We start from the raw sequence: 19,802 nt of genomic DNA, 5'->3' as shown, positions 1-19,802 counted from the left end.
TAGTATATCTGAAATGATTTGGAGGCTTATGTAAAAAATCTTGAAAATAATATCAACCATGAGAGGAAAACAGTAGTGTGATGTGGACTTCTCTCAGCCCAGACCACTCATTAGCTGTGTGACCTTGGTCCCCTCACATGGTGTATCTGAACCTCTTTTCCTCCTGAGTGAAATGGATAGTAATGCTTCCCTTGAGATATTCAGACCACGATCTGGACTCCAAGCAAAAAAGTAATCCTATGATAATATAAAATACAGCGTACTGTCTTTTACTTTTAAATGTGTCCAAACCTGCCGATTCATGTATTGGAAAGGTTAGATCTTGAACTGATCGTTAAACAGTTTAGTACCATGATGGCTGTAGTATTCTTTTCCTTTTGTGATCCAAATGAGTAATATATCACCAGAAAGTTAACAAATCACATTTTGTTTTTATGCTGTGTGAAGAAACATTCATGACAGAATCGTTAAAATTTCCATGTCCCTAGCCATTTGCTTTGAGCAGATGCTTGTAGTCCCAGGCCTGTTTGACTTGTAGAAATAGTTAATGATTTTCTTGGGGGAAGGGAGGGTGGTCGGAGGCCTTTGTACATGAAACATTTTGATCGCGCTGAGGAAGAATGTTCTGGTATGCGCAGACCCAGACATTTGGGGGTTATAGAACTGGAAGCAGATTACAAGATGATGGATGTGGCAAGCACGTTAATTTCGTTGGGTCCCGCATCCTGACCTCAGGGGACCTTTCACGGACCTCCCTGAGTAATGGGAACTTTGTTTCGTGGATTCTCGGGCAGGGTGATTAATCGAGCAGGCTTTGCCGTTCTCAGGGAATGTGGCAGGTGTGTGGTGAGGGAGCGGGTCACGGCCGTGCTCTCCTGCCCCGGCAGCCACGGAGAGCTGATGATCCTACAGCCATGAATAAGCCTTGCTCTATTGTTGTTGTTGTTTAAATGATTCCAGGATGATTGAAGCAAAATACTTCAGGGAGTGCACCAAGCTTGACAGAATTTTTTGATGGTGTCGCGGCTCAGATAGGAGGGAAGGGGTTCTGGTTTGTGGGCGTTTCTCAGCAGAGTTGACCATGCGGTGGCCTCCAGGAAACCACCTCCACCTTCGCTGCAGGTGACAGCCAGAGCATGGATCTCCCTCGGGTATCTCCATAGCCCCGAGGTGTGAGAGTGATGGCTTTTCGTCCCTTCTGCCTAGACAGATTTACAGACTCGGCTCTGATTACATTAAGATGCTCTGGTATCATCAGACCTTCAAATAATGTAGTTCTTGTCCTTGCAGAATGATCCAAGTCTGCAGCTGTGTTTCATCAAGGGGAATGCTCAGAGGAGATGAGAGTGGGTTTCAAATACACATTTGATACACACAAGTGCAACATTATCTGAGGTGGTTTCTTGCGGTGCTCTTGGGTCCACCCTCAGCTCTATTTGCCAAGCCTGGTTTTGTTTGTCTGTTTCCCTGGTGCTGGGTTTGGAAAGGTTTCAGGTAAACAGCACTGTAGCCTCTTGGCTCTCTGGGGTTTTTTCATGCTCAAGAGTTACCTCCAGAAAAGTATTCCTTAAGCCTGAAACTGCTTTAAGACAGGAGACTATCATCAGGAAGTTCAAGTGTGCTAGTGAGTAAAATTGACTGACTCACTCCCCCAGAACCCCACTTAACCTTGAGAGGAGGTTTTTAGCCCAGCGAGCCTGGCTTTAGTCACAAGGTAGCTTCATCAGTGCTCCACTTTGCTCGTTAGGAGAAAATATGACTGAATCATGGAAAAACGCATTCTAATCCCACCTCCTTTCCCATTTAGTCCCTTTTCATAAAAGTACATGTGAGTTTCAAAATTTCTAATGAAAAAAATGGCAGCCTCAAAGCGATTGCATCATTTTTCATATTTACTGTTGGTTCCATTGACCACGTAAATGTCACAAAGAAGCCAGGAGATTTTTTTTTTTTTTAGCACAAACCCAACGATGCTTAGGGTTTTCGGAGGCAGAGCATATATTTGGCTGCCTTAGGAGCACTGCCCAGGCTCAGGGAAAACTCTGAAGACATTAGCCATTATAACTGAACCTCACCACTTCCAGAGCCTTGGTTTTGAAAATGAATATAAATAGATGCCTTGTTTATTCAGGGTTGGGAGGAGTTAGAGACTGATTGTTGCGGCATGCTGAATACACTATGCAGAAAAGGAATTCTTTGCACTTGAGCAAAATAATCACAGAAATGCAGCCCTAAATCTGCTTTTTTAAAAAATTGCTCTTTCTGCACAGTTGGAAGATAAACACTGTACTTTTCAAACTGTCTAAGGGTACTCCCCATCATCTTGAATAGAAAATTGAGCACCTAAAGCCAGAGCCATCAGTCCATAGGAAACCTTGAGTTTATCTTAGTGCTAAAGAAGTAAAGTCATGTAGTATGTCCTCTAATATATTAGAGTTAAATGTGCATTGAGAGAGGTAGCAAAGATTTCACCGAGATTTATGAGGGCAAATACTAAATCTTATCGTAAAATGTTTTCTGTACTTGAGTCTCTTCATCTGTAAAATGGGGTCATTCCAATACCCTCATATGGTTGGCGTGTGGATTAATGAGTTAATATTGATAAAGCCCTTAGTGCACAGCCCTGAGACAAAATAAAACCTCTTACATGCTTTCAGTCACAGTCATATACGAAGAACTTTTTTAAGGCCTTCTTGCGGTGGGGACTACTTCAGTGGCCTTTTATAAAATTTCTAAATCTCATTTTGCATATGCAAATAAATTGCAGTTATGCAGGCACACTCTTTTTGCTGACATTAGTTGCACTTTCTTCAAATAAATGCCTATCCACATATTTTTACTTGAGAAGCAAAAGCATTAGGTATATGAATATATTATGTTTTATGTAAATGGATACCTTTTTACCCCTTATTCTATACATTAAACTGTTATAGAGTTGACACATCTAGGCAATTTTGTTTTATCCATTTGCATACCAGTTTCCATGTGTCTTCTTTATCATAAGATACAAATTGTACAACTTAAAAATTATTTTAGGGGCATGCTACTTCTCTTGAGCAGTGCAGTCTCATGTAGAAATTTAAATGTGAACCTTTTCTTGACATCCACATAAACCAGGCAGAATTTTGCCAATATTTAATTTGGTAATAACTGCTTTATACAAGCTTGTTTCTTGTTATTTTGAGATTGTTTTTTTTTTTTAAAGATTTATTTTATTTATTTATTCTGCCCCCCTCGTTGTTTGTGCTCTCTGTTTATGTCCATTCATTGTGTAGGAAGCACCCAAAACCGAACCTGGGACCTCCCGTGTAGGAGAGAGGCACTCAATCACTTGAGCTACCTCTGCTCCCTGCTTTGTTGTACCTCTCATTGTGTTTCCTCTTTGTGTCTCCTTGTTGTGTCATCTTGTTGTGTCAGCTCTCCGCACCAGCCTGTTGCACCAACTTACCGCACCAGGTCGCTGTCCCATTCGTCTTCTCCAGGAGGCACCATGGAACCAAACCCAGGACCTCCCTGTGGTAGGCAGGAGCTCAATCACTTAAGCCACATCCGTTTCCCTATTTGAGACTTTAAGGACAAATTAGGATTGAGAGAATTCTTTCTGAAAGAATCTAACCCACACATATTTAGGTCTCAACCTAATAAATAAATAATTTCATATTTTTCCTTTATTCCTTTTCTTAGCCCAAACCAAATATTAGCATTCTGCCTAGCAGCCAGCCTTCACTCTGGAAGAGTTGTCTCATTTGACTGTTAGCAATCACCAGTGGCTTGGCCAATGTTATTAATTTCATTTCATTCATGACCTTACACTTCCTAGCATGATAAATCACCCTAAAATGCAAGGCATCCAGACCTCCTCTTGTTCAGTCTGGTGATATCCCCCTCTAAAGGACAAGAAAAAGGAGAGATTACTCAATTTTTTAGAAGATTTGTATCGAACATTGAAAATCATCATTTTGATAACTTCCTTTCAAATGCTGAGAGGTCTGAACATTTTAAAAATTAATTTATGAATTTTCTTGTTAGAGGACTTTGCAAAATAGCTCCCATCATGGATTCTGCCATTTTTTTAAACACAGGAGCACTATTACTTTGCATATTCTGCTGATGGGTGTCTAAACTGGAACAATTTGAAAAAGTACTTGTCAGTCACTCCAAAACTGAACATCCTATGGCCCAGCCATTACTCCTAGGTATGTACCCAGCAGAAATGACTACAGATATTCCTCAAAAGACTAGCATGTTCCTATGAGCAATGTTTATAATAGCCAAAATTGGAAAACTACCCAAATGCCCATTGAGAATAGAATAGATAAATAAACTGGCATATTGACAATGCAGAATACTCTATAACACTGAGAATGAACAAAAATTGTAACTGGGGGAGTGGAGGTGGCTCAAGCAACTGGACGCCCAGTCCCAGGTTTGGTTTCCAGTGCCTCCTAAAGAAGATGAGCAGATACCGCAACCAGCAAGATACTGCAACAAGCAGATGCCACAACCAGCAGATGATGGCACAATCAGCAGACAACACAGCCAACAGGGTGCAGAGGTGGCTCAAACATTTGGGCACTTGGTTCAGTTCCTACATGGAAGGTCCCAGGTTCAGTTCCTGGTGCCTCCTAAAGAAGATGAGCAGACAGTCAAGGGAGCCAACCCAGGGAGAAAGGGAGGCAAGGAATAAAAATAATAATAATAAAAAAAAAGTTAATAGTAACTGCACATGGATGGATCACATAGACATAACATTGAGGGAAGAGGGCATCCTCTGTGATTCCATTTAAAGTGCAGAAGTAGGCAGAAGATAGTTTAATACCTATCAGGGGCACAGCTGAGATTGGATGGGATCCCGAGGGGAGATTCCATAGTGCCCGTAATGTTCTGTTTCTTGCTCAGAATGGCAGTTACATAGATATATTCGGTTTGTGAAAATTAAGCAACTTGTGCTTTTGTGATACCAGCATGTTACTGCATGGATAGTGTAATAAATTAAAAAGTAAAAAGCGAATTGAAAGGCTACTACCCCCACCCCTCACCAAAAACAGGGCTTTCGCTTTATTTAGTGTATATGTTTCTCTTGAACTGTATATTATCCTTGGCAAATGGGGGTTTGACAGGTTGGTTTATGTACCCCAACAAAAGACATGTTCTTAATCCATGTCCCTGGGCTTGTGAAGTCACGTAAGCAGAACCGTTTGCAGAAGTTACTTTTAGTTAAGGTGTGGCATGAACTGAATCATATTACTGGGGTCCTTTTAAGCAGAAGAAATTCTGACACAGCAAGTCAGAGAAGGCCACACAGGAAGAAGCTGGAAGTCATGTGAAACTGGAAGAGGAGATGCAGGAGAGAGAGCTGGCCATGTGAAGGGAAGTGGAGATGCCAGTGTGGGCCCTGGGAGTTCCAAACTAGCACCGGAAGACTGCCGGCTTTAGGGAGAAAGCCTCTCTGGGGCCTCTCTCCAAGCCTCTGTGCTCCACTGATACTAGCCTCCGGCCTCTGGGACCTCCTGCTCATCCTCTTGGGGTTTCTCTGCTTCTGCAACTTTTTCTGTGTGTCTGCCACTTCCAGTCCTGTGTTTATAAAGGACTCCAGCAAGAGGACCAAGACCCAGCCTGGGTCACGCCTCACTGGAGTAAAATCAAAGGCCCCTCAACTGAATCCAATCTGATAAGAGGGTCCTACACCCACAGGAATGGATTAGCTTTAAGAACATGCTCGTTCCTGGAATCCACAAAGAGCTCCAAACTGTCCCATGTGCCGTGAGCCTGAGTCTGAAGTTTTTCAAAAAGTTGAAAGCTATGTTGTGTTCTTTTTATAAAGTGTAAGTAATCACTAGAATGTAATGGTGTAAAGCAGGTCAGAATAGTCTGTATTCATTCTTCCAACAGATACGTATTAAAAGTCTCAGTTGTGTTGGATGTTATCCTGGACAATGGATAAGGTTTTAGAAATAATGAATTTGTTTAAGTGTAGCTGGTACTTACATATACCCAAAGGCTTGCATTACTAACTTGCAGTACCATGCAGATGGTTCTGACGTGTGTATATATCAAATAACATCGTCTAAGCAAAAACCTTTTTTTAAAAATCCAGCATATCAGCTAAATCAGGACAGTTTCACAGAGTTTAAACTTTGGATTTGTTGCTTACAGTCAATTAAAAATAAAATCACTTCCTGGGCTCAAGACTCCAGTATGCTGACTTCACCGAGGCTCCCAGCAGGGGCAGCCAGGTCTGATGCTATCACATTGGCCAGTCCTCTCACTTGACTGCTGGGCAGACTCTAAGAAGGCACCTCTGAGTTCTCAAGTCGTTTGGCCATTCTGCTTCTGAGGACAAAATACCTTCATGCTGGGTTCAGGGTCCCCAGCATTGGAACCTGGTTCAGCTGGCCCATCCCTGGCACTTCAACTTTCCCTACAATTACTGGAATAATAACCTTTGGTTTTTATGAAAAAATAGTAACTTTTTAAAGTTTTTCAATAAAACTAATCCATATTCAGTGATACAAATATTTATAAATATGGGTTAAAGTTAAAAAGAAAATCATCAGATAACATTTTCATAATATTTTGATGGCTTTGAATATATGAAAACGTGTGCATATAAGACCGTATATGTAAGCTTTCCTAAGTCTTGCAAAAAAAGGATATACAACTGAGCAGAATTGTTTTCCTCTGAAAGCCGGCAGGTAGTTTTTACAGTTGTATGCCATTTTTTAGCATCCTATTTGTTAATCAACCATATGTTTGCTCTGCTTGTACTTAGTTCTCGAGTTCTTCTTCCTTCAACACCAGTAACTCTATCATGTTTGACAAATGAGTGTTGAAAGTGCTGATAATAAGGACATTACAGTTAAAAGGTGGATGATGATTTAAGGGGGGAAAAGTGGTAAAAAGGAATAATGTCTTAGGTACACATAGAATGAATTAGTCTTCAGTAGGCATGATTGTCACAGAAGATGAATCATGCCAATGTGAAATGTGCTGCGGTAATTAGCAAGAGAAGAAGAAAACCTTCAAAATAGAAAAATTGACGGTGTGGCATCAGTATCAATAGGGAATGAATATTATTAGTCTTTCCTCAAAGCTAGGACACTTCGTTTTGACCTGTTACCATCTCTGGAGTTGAAAAGTCTTCAAGTTGATTGTTGCTCTCAAGCAGGTGGCAGATGTGATGTGGATGTCATCTTCTGGACCTGTGCAAACATCAAAAGAGCAGGCACCAAAACCACAATGAGATACCACTTCACACCCACTAGGATGACCGTTATTTTAAAAAAATGGAAAAAATAGTGTTGGCAAGGATGCAGGGAAAGAACCCATGTAATTGTCAGTGGGGATGTAAAATGGTGCAACCGCTGTGGAAAACAGTTTGATAGTTCCTCAGGAAGTTGAACATATAATTATACGAACCAGCAATTCCACTTCTAGATATATACCCAAAAGAATTGAAAACAGGGACTCCAGCAGATATTTGTACACCAGTGTTTATAGTACCATTAAAATGTGGACGCAACCCACAGGTCCATCCCCAGAGGCATGGATAAACAAAATGTGGTGTGTTTACACACGTACACAGTGGCATAGTATTCAGCTATAAAAAGGAATCCGCTCCTTAGACATGCCACAATAACGATGAACCTTGAAGATATCATATTGAATAAAACAAGTCAGACACAAAAGGACAAATATATGATTTCACTTACATGAAATATCTAGAATAAGCAAATCCATAGAGAGAGAAAATAGATTACAGGTTACCAGGGGGTGGGGCGAGGTAGCAGGGAATGGGGAGTTACTCCTTAAAAGCGTACAGAGTTTGGTTTGGGATGATAAAAAGTTTTGGTATTAGATGGTGGTGATAGTAGCACAGTGTTGTGAATGTAATTAATATCACTAAAATATACTATGAAAGTTATTAAGATGGAAATTTTGTATTATATATAAGTTACCACAGTAAAAGATTTTAAAAAAAGAGCAGAATCCAGACTTGCTGGATAAGTGTCCAGCAACTGGGAAGAAACCCCAACAGATAAAAGTGAAGCACTGTTTAAGCTTCTTTGGATCCAACTGGTTGTGTGGAGGGGTTTTGGGAGGTGTGAATCAGACTTGTTTAGCCACATTTCCAGAGTGGGAGTCAGAAGTGAGCTGGCTGTAGAGCATCGCAAAGCTGGCTTAAGAACTTCACACCCATGTCTTTTTGAGACTTGGAGTTCTTTTGTGGATTAGTTAAGAAATGCTGCATCACCAATATTCTGATGAAACACAGGATACTAGTGTGTGGAAAAACCACAAATATTAATGATTCAGAGTTGAATGGCAGTGAGAGGCGTTAAGTTGAAAAAGTTTTGGAAAAACCTTAACCAATATATTTCACTTACATATTCCTTTTTTAAGTATACACATAACAGATGGCAAAAATTGTCTTAAGTCTAAAGGAGCTCTTTGAAAAAGAATGAAATAGAAATCCAAAGTGGTAAGGAAGCATTCTTTCCTAGATGTAATAGAATGATGCACCTAACAAATGGCATCTTAGAGTCAATGAAATGTGGTAGTCTGTTTTCCTGGGAGAAAGCAAGCAGTTTGTTGGAGGTCTTGAAAGGCTCTGCCTGGGGAAGGGGCTGCAGATGCCCCGGTGACACAGGGCTTAAGGCCCCTTTGACTCTGCTCATCCGGAGGGAGAGTTAGGCGGCCCCTGTGGATGTCAAAGCTGCTGGGGACTGCCCGCCGCTCTGCAGACAACTGCCTCAACAGCTCTCCCAGCAAAGCAGGCTGGAGGGAACCTGGTTAGGGCATCATCAAGGGCCCGCTCAGCTGCCTGCTAGAAGGCTAAGTGCCTGGAGCCCTGCACGTTTACTCCTTAGTCCCTAGATGTGTGAAGGAATGTACTCTGGAATAGCCCTCAGATCCTAAACTATTTATTTATATAATGTGTGTGTGTGTTGTGTATCTATTTAGATTCACACGTGAACATGCTCATTTATGTATAGATAAATGTATGTCACATATAGATGTGTATATATGACATACATATATATGTATATATACTCATTAAGTAATTATAAGTATATATATATACTTAAGTACATAAATATGTATATACTCATCGGTTCATGAACTGCTCTTTCCATATCCTTGTGTATTCTCTATAGCATCATTTTAAATGACAGCAGAGAATCCTTTTGTATGGATTTATGCTAGTTTATTTAATCACTCTTCTGTTATTAAATGATTGTTTCTACTTACTTAATGTTAGAAATAATATTGGGAATGTGCTTGTGTCCAAGCTGTATGCAGTTCTGTGATTTCTTTTTTAACTGCATCTGTTCAGGTACCTGCATCTGATTTGGAATTTGAATAGTCTAAGAGTGACAGGATCACAGGCCTTTTGTTGTCCCCCTCACTGTTTTTGTAAGTCTGTGTGCAGCAGTTAAAGAGCTTAAGATGGGGGTCATGGGCCTGATATCAAACTCAGGCTCTAGGACCACACAGCCCTGGCTGATCACCAGGTGCCTTCACCCTTCTCGGCCTTAGTTTCCTTGTTTGTAAGTTGAGTCTATGACACCCGTTTTGCAGGATTGTTGGCATAAGTAAGATATGCCAAGTGCCTGGTATAGGACCAGTGCATGGCAACCTCCAAATCAGTGTTAATCCAGCTTGCAGGGTGGAGGGGTGGGCACCAAAACTGCATACTAATACGATCTCAAAGTGCTGAAAGATGGAAAGGGGTATATAATAGATACAATTGCTCATTGACTACTTATGCCTCTGTTCCTTAGTTTTATGCATGAACCAAAATAAAAGGAGGGATAAAATAGTACCTACCACTTAGGCAGGGCTGGCTTCATGGGCATGTGACCTGTGCAGTCACATAGCTCCCCTGTGCTTGGTTTAATGCTCTGCTATCATTGTCTTGAAAGTCTTCACTTTTGAACAAGGGGCCCCAAATTTTCAATTGTGCTCTGGGCACCACAGATTACATAGTTAGTCCTGCCAATAGAGCTGTTGGGAGGGTAAAATGAGAACTCATAAAGCACTTAATATGGTACTTAGGATATAGTAGGACTCAGTAATTGTTAGATGGATGTAATTATTATTTTTATTATGAGCAGAGACAACCATGGTAAGTGCGGTATAGATATGCGGTTTAATTATTAAAACATCAGTATGAGATAAATAATTTTACACATAAGGAAACTGAGGCCCAAGAAATAAAATAACCCTCTCAAAACCTTAAAAGCTGGGAAGTGGATGTGGCTCAAGTGATTGGGCTCCCATCTACCATATGGGAGGCCCTGGGTTCGTTTCCCAGGGCCTCCTTGTGAAGGCAAGCTGGCCCACGCCCACAGAGAGCTGATGCAGCAAGATGACGCAACAAAGAGAGACAAGCAGACACAAAAGAACGCACAGTGAATGGACACAGAGAATAGACAGTGAGCAAGCTGTGGGGGAAGGGGTCAAAGGGGGATAAATTTTTTTTTAAAAATCCAGAACTTCATTAAAAGAAAAAAAAAACCAGAAAATTTAAAAGCTTATAAATGCAGAACTTTGCTTCAGAACCCAGTCACCCACATCACACACTATTGAACAGCCCTGTTACCTATAACCTTTCTCTAAAGCCCAGTACTTGAGTTTCCTTGATACTCATCAGCTGCCCAAGCCTCATCCCCATCTTTAAGGGGTTATACTTTCTTTGAGGGGTTATGCTTTCTATAACCCCTCAAAGATGATGCAGAATTCCCAACAGGTCTGCCATCTCCTGGGGCTACAGCAGACAGTAGACAGTAAGGCACAGTATCCTTTCACACTCTCAGACGTGTTCTGTCCCCCTTCTCAGAATGTTGGCTCTAAGTTCCACATCCGGCCAAGTCTGACCAGCCTAGAAACAATTCAGCTTGCTTTCTTGGGCTCCTGATACCCTTAGCTTCCAATGACTTAACCTTTAATCAATACCTTTAAGCCACCACGAGAATCAGTGGGAGATCTGCCAACATTGGGTCCCAGGGAAGATGCTGTAGGTGATGCCAATTTTCAGTAAACTGAGGACGTGGCCATCTGCAATACTGTAGGGATTCCTTGAGTTTCCTACTGTACCAGGCCGTAATTTGCCCTGTCCACTCTTTTCCTCACCAAGAAAAAGAGAGAGGAGATCCAGCCGGCCCAGGCTGCTAAGTGAGGGTGCTCTGGAGGAGGTATGCTAATGGAGTGTGCTCTCTGAGCAGATAAGGTAATACATGAGCATTTCGTCTCTTGGATAGCTGAATTTGAATTTTGAATGTGACAGGGAGACTGTTGTTTCAAAGCAATTCCCTAAGTGGCTGTTTGCTCAAGACTTTCGTAGTGTGAACAGAGATTTGGGGGATGGGGAGAAGCCATCTGCTCCGGAATAGTCTTCCAATTACATGATCAAATTACTGCAGAGCAAAATGGAGGGAATCCAACAGAAAGTTCCTGTCTGGTCTATCCAGTTCCAACCTGCTCTTCAGTCCATTGTGTTTATGTGGAGATTCACATGCGTTGTGTTTATGTGGAGATTCGGGAGACAAGGCCATGTTAACTTGGGGTTTCAGTGAGCTGAGAAGAGAAAGCCAAGGAGGGAAGGAGAGTCAGGGTTAGCTTCCTTGCCTTGTAGCTCGTAAGCATGCTGTTCAGAAGAGGGAGACGATCTTGGATTTGATTCAAAAAGTAAACCTTTGGAAAAGCTCAGTCCCTTGTTCTTATGACCTCGGCTATGCATGTCTTTGGTTGCAATTAATTTATTCTATCAAATGAAGAGGCTGCATCCTTTATAAATTAAGTTCACCATTTTTATTTGTTGATATTCTCATGCATTTAGATACTTAAACCTATTCTCCAAGAATATGAGACAATTTATTTTGTTTTTGAAATATGGTCTGTCTCAATTTGCAAAACATTCTCGAGTCTTATTTTTACCTCTAAATATGTATGGTGTTTTTTTCTTTTTGCTACCAGGCATTCATGCAGCCTCACTTGCTGGGAAATGAGTTCACACATTTGGAGTTTCCAAGGAGAGTACAGAGAAAGGAACTTGGAAAGAAGATGCTCTACCGGGACTTTAATATGACAGGCTGGTAAGAACATGCCTCCCTGTGCCTCAGCACCACCACAGGGTGTGTGAAGGAATCGTCATCTCCATAAAAGGCCACTTGCTCAGCTTGGGTTAGGAGGCAGCTTGGATCAGGAGGTGCAGCCTGGGACGTGGGTTTGTGATGAAGTCAGGGGCCTCTGCTCGCATCTGCTGTTTTTACATAGGCACCAGTTCCCAAGTCCCAGGTGTTGGTTTGCCTCTCTGCTTCTCTGAGGCCTCCCACAGGGATACCTAGACCCCATGAAGTTGACCTACTACCCATTTCAAAGGGACCAGCACATAGGCGCTTTGAAAGCACATTAAACTTTATGCTTAAGTCAGAATTACTAGGGAATGGGCCAAAGGTTTATTGAGCCATCCTTCCTTGGGTTTGAAATCTTAGCTCCAACCACCTTACATAGGCAAAGTTGGACAAACTACTTAACCCTTAAGAGCCTGCTTTTCCATAGATATAGTGAAGAAGAAAAAGCCTTTGAAGAGTTGTTGTAAAGACTGGAGGTAATAAGCTAGTCTCATTATTTTATCACATTCAAATAAAAATAAATCTTGGTAGATTTATTTCCAAATACACCTACCCAAGCACCAATACCATTTTTGTAGTGGGTTACAGGCTAACATTGACTAAGACCTCATCTGTTTCTTCAGACTGAAAAAAGTAGGTATTATTAAGTACTTATGTGTCAAAGGGTTGCTGTAAGGGATTAAATGAGAAGAGGGCATGTAGAAGTGTGGGTGAAGATTAGCCCTTAGAACTGAATAAGTGAGCCTCCTGCCGGGAGAGAACAGGAGGAGAATGAGACAGTAGATTCTTTCCTTACCATATTTCTAAGACTCTGATAAAGAAGTAGATTTCCTTATCTCTTCTTCATAACTATAAAAGATGGTCACAGCTCAAATTACAGAGATCACTGTCTTCTATGCTTGGTATGACTCCTAGACTGCATACTGTTTTCAAGGAACAGGTTTAGCTACCCAGGGAAGAGGAGTGCTAATCCACAGGACTTCTGGTTGTCCTTTGCCACCTAGAAATGATCCTCACCCTTTCCATTCTCCCTCTAAAACAGGGATCAGCAATACAGCCCTAGGGCCAAATTCTGCCACTGCCTGTTTTTTGGGTTTTTTTAAATCAATTTTATTGTTACATATTAATAAAGCATACAGTCCATCCAAAGTGTATGTTTTTACTTTATTTTGTCACTGAGGTTCAGGTCCACTTATTGTGGTTTACTAAAGGATAGAAAGCCGATAGGAGGTAGAGAAAGTGTCTAACCCTATGGCCAGTGGTCACCTCTGCCTGTTTTTATAAATAAAGTTTTTGGGGAAATACATCCACACCCATTTGCTTACAGTTGGTCTCTGACTGCCTCTGCATTACAATAGGGGAATTGAGTGCTTGCAACACAAAATGTATGGCCCAAGCAGCCTAAAATATTTACTCCTGCTTTAAATATTAGACCCCTACTCTAAAATGCAGATGGGTTTATTGGAAAGGATACCCCAGATTTGCAACTCCTGAGTTGTAGAGTTTTGATGTCCTATAGTTGTTACCCTGACTCTGACAGAGTTTTCTTGTAGATCCATTTTAATTCAGTCAGCAAAATCAACATTTCTTATAGAAAAGATTGAGGTGAGGGCTAGTGTTGTTCAGGAAGATGTAGTGGGGTTTGGTTTGGAAAGACAGAAGAGCACCCCAGTTTAGGAACCCATGTGATTGTACACACATAAAAGGGTAGATCTTGGAGACAGTAAGGCAAATGGCCAAGTCAATGGGGAGAATCCGTTGCTCTGGATTCTACATTCTCTGGGAGAATGGAGGATGCTCTTGGATCTTTCAGAGGAGGGGAATGAAAGGATGAAAGTAATGGTTCTAAGAGAAGTTTGAAGGAGACTGATTAGGATAGAAAACAGACTCAGGTACTTGGAGAAAAATGATCTTAGAAATATGTATGTGTGATCTCAAGGGCTAACAGAGGGATAGAAACAGAAAACAGAGAAAAAGGATTTGAGCCAGCAAACTAGATGATTTAGGCCAAGGGATGAATGCAAATGTAAATGTAAATGTAAATCAATAACTCTTATGACCTGTTTAAATATGTCTCCTCAACTAGTCTGCAAGCTCCCTGAGGGGGAGACTAGTGCCGAGTCCTGTGCCAGACACGTGGTGGACATTTGGTGATTATTTATTGGATGAAAGGAAGGAAAAAAGTGGTGCAGTTGACAGAAGTTGAAGGGTGGCAGGTGACTCTGTTGTAGAAGGCAGAAGGCAGGTGTGATGAATTTGCATTTGAAACATGTTGAGCTTGAGGCTAGACTGTAAATGCTTTCTGTATAGGAAAGGCCAAATTGAGAATCTGATCCCTAAGCCATCAAAACAAACTTAGAGGGAAGCAGACGTGGCCTAGTGGTTAGGGCATCTGCCTACCACATGGGAGGTCGGCGGTTCAAACCCCAGGCCTCCTGACTGGTGTGGAGCTGGCCCATGTGCAGTGCTGATGCGTAAGGAGTACCCTGCCATGCACGGGTGTCCCCCGCACAAGGAGTATGCCCTATAAGGAGAGCCACCCAGCACGAAAGAAAGTGCAGCCTGCCCAGGGATAGTGCCACACACATGGAGATCTGGCACAACAAGATGACGCAACAAAAAGAAACAGATTCCCGGTGCCGCTGATAAGGATAGAAGCAGTCACAGAAGAACACACAGCAAATAGGCACAGAGAGCAGACAATGGGGGGGGGAGGGGTTTAATAAATAAATCTTTAAAAAAAACTTAGAGGGAAGGGGATGTGGCTCGAGCGCTTGAGCTCCCACCTACCACACCGGAGATCCCAGGCTAGGTTCCTAGGGACTCCTGGAGAAGGTGAGCATGGCATGACGGTCAGGTAGCGAGCTGACGCAGCAAGATGATGCAACAAAGAGACACAAAGAGGAAAGACAATGACAGACACAACAAACCAGGGTTCTGAGGTGGCTCAAGTGATTGAGCACCTCTTTCCCACATGGGAGGTCCCAGGTTCAGTTCCCTGTGCCTCCTAAAGAGAAGATGAGCAGACAGCAAGTGCTAACTACTTGGGGGGGAGGGCATAAATAAATAAAAGAAATCTTAATAAAAAAGTATTATACCAAGAATCTTCTCAAAGGAGGGTGTCTTCATTGCAGGTGCCTCGTATCAGTTCATATAGGGGAAGATAATTTATTACCAGCTTTGGAAAGCATTTCTGATGAGGTGATAGGCATCCTCTCTTTAATGGGCAAGATGTTTATAAACCTCTCTTTGTAAGTAGAACATGTGATGCAATTAAGTTTTTATTACATTCCCTTCTCCAAATCCCTCAAAGCCATTTTTTTTCTTTTAGCTTTTGAGTGGCATGTACATTTTTCTCTGTAACAAAATGCTAAAGGTTGCCCGTTTTTTGTGTTTTTTTTTTATGTAGATAAGTTTAACCGGATTATATCCAACCTTAATATGCACATGATTGCTGTTTTGCTCTCTCTCTTCCCACACACACCCATTGCATTAGCACGGTCCTAAACAAATAAGCCATCCATAAATCTGCTCTCTGTAATTGTATGGAACTTCATAGAAGGAATTGAATAATTGAGGAGCCAAGGCTGAGAATGGCTTCAGCCTGACATGATTTGCTGAGTTGTTTCAATATAATTCCCTGCGTGTCTGTTGGCTCACAACTTTGGCTCCAAGCAGAGATTTCTGTGTACCTTCGTGTATGTCCTACCTGTTCTTTTTTCAATTTGAAAATGGAACTGAAGGAGGAGAGCCCTTTACAGCTTTGCTGGAAGAACTTGGGAAGCTTAAAACCAATTTAGACCACTGCTTATGTAATCCTTCTCTTCCAACTTTACGTTCCATTTTTTAAATGTTTTTATCCTCTAATGGAGTCCCTCAGATCTAGCAGTCACTTTTCAAGACTTAAAAAAAAAAAAAAGTGGGATCACAATTTGCAGTCTTTTTTTAGTAGTCAGTAGAAAGAAAAGGGCTGGAAAAATTCTCTGGAAAGGGAGGCAAGGATCTGTGACCTATTTCCTTTACCATGAAAGTCTTAAATTACTATGAAGTTGTTGGAATTGGTTGAAGGTGGCCTCGATAGCATTTGGAATATGTCAAACTCAAGGAGGCAGTAAGTCCTTACCTAGTCCCTCCCTCATGTTTCTTGGCTTCAGAAGTAGCCATGGGCTGTGAACTAGTTTCTCTAAGAGTTCACCTACTGCAAAGCCGATTATGGCTTGTAATAAATGCCCAGTTATAGACATTTTATTTTCCCTCCCCCCCCCTTCATGGCAGTAATGGGGCTAGCTAACAGTTATTGGGAGAGTAAAGTACAAGGCACTGAGATGAAAGCTTCCGTTGATTCCTCATATTTAAGTCCTGTTCAATCCTGTGAACTAGGTACATATTACAGATGAGGAGCCTGAGGCAGAGCGTTTCAAGTTTACCAGTGGAGAAACTGGGCAAGGAACCCAGGCAGCATAACTTCAGGAGCTACACTCTTTACTACTGTGTTGAACTGCCAAGTGTAGAATAACACCCCTTGTTCCCATTTTATAGATGTGCAGAGCGAGGCTCCGAGAGATTAGGTGGCTTGCTCAGCTTCCACCAATACAAAAATATCAGAAAAAGGCCAGAACCCAGGTTTCCGACTCTTTAGTTCAGAGCTCTTTCAGGTATCCCGCACCAGGCAACTCTTCTTGAGGGCGAGATGAGATGTACTCATTCAGTTTTGAGCTGCCATGTACGTTTAAGCTTGGGACCTCTGTCCACCTGAATCAGTGCCTCCTTGACAGTCCTTGAGGGGAAAAGAGGCTGGGATGTAGCACTTCAGGAGCTGCCTGGCCGGTAACCTCCAGTTCCCAATCTGACCCAGTAGGACCGTTAAATTGCAATGCTTCTCACTTGTCACTAAGGCTGCGTGTGATTTGGGAGTGATGGTGGGGGGAAGATCCCCAAAGAACCCAGTTCCCTATGCTTAGGAAAATTGACTGCTCTCATTAGAGGAGCATCATGCCAGCATTCTGTGGTGTGTCTGCAGTGGAGAGGAAGTGTGGGAGAGGATGTCAGCTCTGGGAAGCCTTGTCTCATAATTAAGGATGAGTCTGTGGCCGCCTGACGGGCATCTTTTCTCTCCCACTGTCGCTCTTTCTTGGAGACTGTGGAGCAGCTTGGCAGGCCCAGATTGTATAGAGGACAAAAGGTTATTGTCACTAGGGCCGTCATAATGAAATTGGTCTCGTCCCTGGCTCCCCCAACTTTCCTTTCCCCTCTCCTCAGTTAGTTTGCACAGTGGCTTGATTTCCAAAGCCGCCGCCTTCACAGCTCCCCCAACAGCAAGTCACTCCTGATCTGGCCTTTCCTCGCTTTCCCCATCACCCACCCGGCTCTCACCTTCTGTGCCTGGTCTCTTTGGCCCTGGTGCCAGAATCCCCGCCTGGTGCTCGGTGCAAGCTGGTCCCCTCCTCCCCAGCCTTTTGTGTCGAGCTGCTAATGCAGGATGCACACTGTCGCTGGCATTGTCTGAGAGCTCTGTGTCCTGACCCGCAGCCCTCTGAGCTGTCTCAGACCGTAATTTGCTGGCAAGCATCTAAGTTACCAAGTTGGAACAACAGTCTCTCACAGCTGGCCTTGTGGCACCAGGTCCCTGCTCTTGAGACTGCTGGTGATTTGCCTTTCTCATGTTGGACCAGTGTTCTTCATGCTCTGTGTCCAGCCACATGGGGTGACGTGCAAACCGGGGGCCTAGGAGGACATTCGGGTGGGAGGGGGCTGGAGCTTCATCCGTGGCTGCAGGCCAGATTCTCCGGCAGCTGTTCCTGGGCTGATGGGATTTGTGGTGGGAGCAAGGGCCAAGGAAGAAGAAAAATCCATCGTGTGAATGCGAGATTGCTTCCAGATGGTACTGGTTAGGAGCAAAGTACACCAGAATTCTTCCTCTAAGCAAAGTGTTTTAACATTTATCTCATTTAACATCCTATTTCAAGGGACCAATAACTCGAGCTAGCCTGGCTTCCTTAGTAAAGAGAGTACTCTTTAGGGATTAGGTTCTTTGGGCACTGGTCCTTGCTCTGCCAAGGTTCTGGGACCTAGGGCAACTATTGGGCCTCGATCTCTCATTTGTAAAATGGTTCCTTTACCTACAGCTGCCAAAATCCCTGTCTGGTAGGGAAAGTGCTTTGCCCCGCTTTTCAGAATTTATGGAAAAGACAGATCCCATTAGAAGAAAACTTCCAGAGATGGTAACCTTTTATAATTGTCTCTTGCAGCCCTTAACCTTTTGTGATGCTAACTTGATGACGCATCAGGTTTATTTTCCCCTCTTCCATTTCCCTTAAAACTATGAACAAATCCTGGGATTTTTCCATTGGGACAGAGTGGAGTCAGCCACCATTTCCTCATTTCAGCACTCACTGCTTTTATCAAAGCGAAGGAAACATTTTCCTTTCTCTGTGCTTTCCGGTAGAGCAGGGAATAGCCACTAGGCACGTGGAGGCATTTAAATTCAAATTAGTTAAAATTAAATAAAATTAAAAATCCATTCCCTCAGTCGGGCTAGGCACCTTTCACTTGCTCAGAAGCCACATGACCAGTGGCTACTGAATTAGACAGTGCAGATACAGAAACATTGCCAGCCTCACAGAACGTTCCCTTGGGCAGTGCTGCTTTCTCGCTCATAAGAGTGTGGGATGGAGTACGGTGCAAGGGCCTATCTGTAACCGAACATCCCAATGATAGTTTCTTAAAAGTAAAATTAAAAAGGCAAGCACAGACAGGCTGGCTGCTGGGTCAGTCTCGGCCACATTCTGTGGCCCCTGGCCCCGGTGCTGCCAGGCTCTGCATCTGCTGGGGTACCCTGCTCTGCCTCTCACAGCCTCAGGGGCAGCGGTCACGGTGCTTCAGTCTCCAGAGGTCACTCTGTGAGGCAGCAGCCTGAAGGGGGGGTGCCCACTTCATCTGTCCCAGTCCGCAAAAGCACACCTCCCCTTCCCCAAACGGCCCGGCCGCCGTGCCCAGCCTCTGGCACTGCCGTTTGGATTGGTGCCAGCCCGTTGGCCCTTTTGCTCCTTGTGCTTTCCCTTTTCTTAGGGATTATTTCAGACCCTGAGGATCCGATTAAAAACAACTTCACTCTCAGCCCTTTCCATTCGCTTTGGGGTGACCTTTTATTCTCACTCTGCAGCCGGGAACCGGCTCATGGACCACAGCCCCATGGACCACGCCTCTTACCGGCTAATCCAAACATGTTCTGGGGAGAGGAACTCGCCAGACGCACTGCCACGCATAGTCTGGAGCTCCTGGGTCAAGTTTTACAAATACTGTAGATAGGGCTTCTCTCTTATTCTTTATTGCTCTTTTCAATGCCTTCTGACAGCACATTCAAGAAGGCTATCAGGGAAGAGGATAAGCAGATTGAGAAATGCCGCAGAATGCTTTATGAAGCCAACTCCAGAGCTGTGCCCGCATTTAATATAAATTGATTTACTGAATCAAGCACAGAAGCCTGGCTACAGAAACCTCAGGCTCTACCCTCCTGAGGACCACCTAATAAAGCAGCCCCAACTGACACTCCTCATTAGCTTTTCCACTGTTCCCCAGGCAGCTTTTAAAGGGACAGTGTCCCTCTTTTGAGCCTGAATTTATATGTTAGCCATGCCTGTGGGTCTAATTAGCTCGGCATTATTA

At 43.0% G+C, this 19,802-nt stretch overlaps 1 protein-coding gene across 3 annotated transcripts in view; it reads left to right on the top strand.

The window, feature by feature from the left end:
• PPM1H (protein phosphatase, Mg2+/Mn2+ dependent 1H) overlaps positions 1–19,802 on the top strand; it is a 320,891-nt gene that overhangs the window by 225,335 nt on the left and 75,754 nt on the right. For all 3 annotated transcript variants that reach the window (XM_058308360.2, XM_058308359.1, XM_071218925.1), the window contains one exon: positions 11,980–12,098. In XM_058308360.2, the coding sequence (XP_058164343.1) occupies positions 11,980–12,098 (119 nt within the window). The remainder of the gene's footprint in view (positions 1–11,979; positions 12,099–19,802) is intronic.

This window comes from Dasypus novemcinctus, chromosome 12 (assembly GCF_030445035.2).
Source record: "Dasypus novemcinctus isolate mDasNov1 chromosome 12, mDasNov1.1.hap2, whole genome shotgun sequence".
NCBI lineage: Eukaryota > Metazoa > Chordata > Mammalia > Cingulata > Dasypodidae > Dasypus > Dasypus novemcinctus.
The sequence above is the reverse complement of the archived record's forward strand: the minus strand, read 5'-3'. Positions and strand labels throughout refer to the sequence as shown.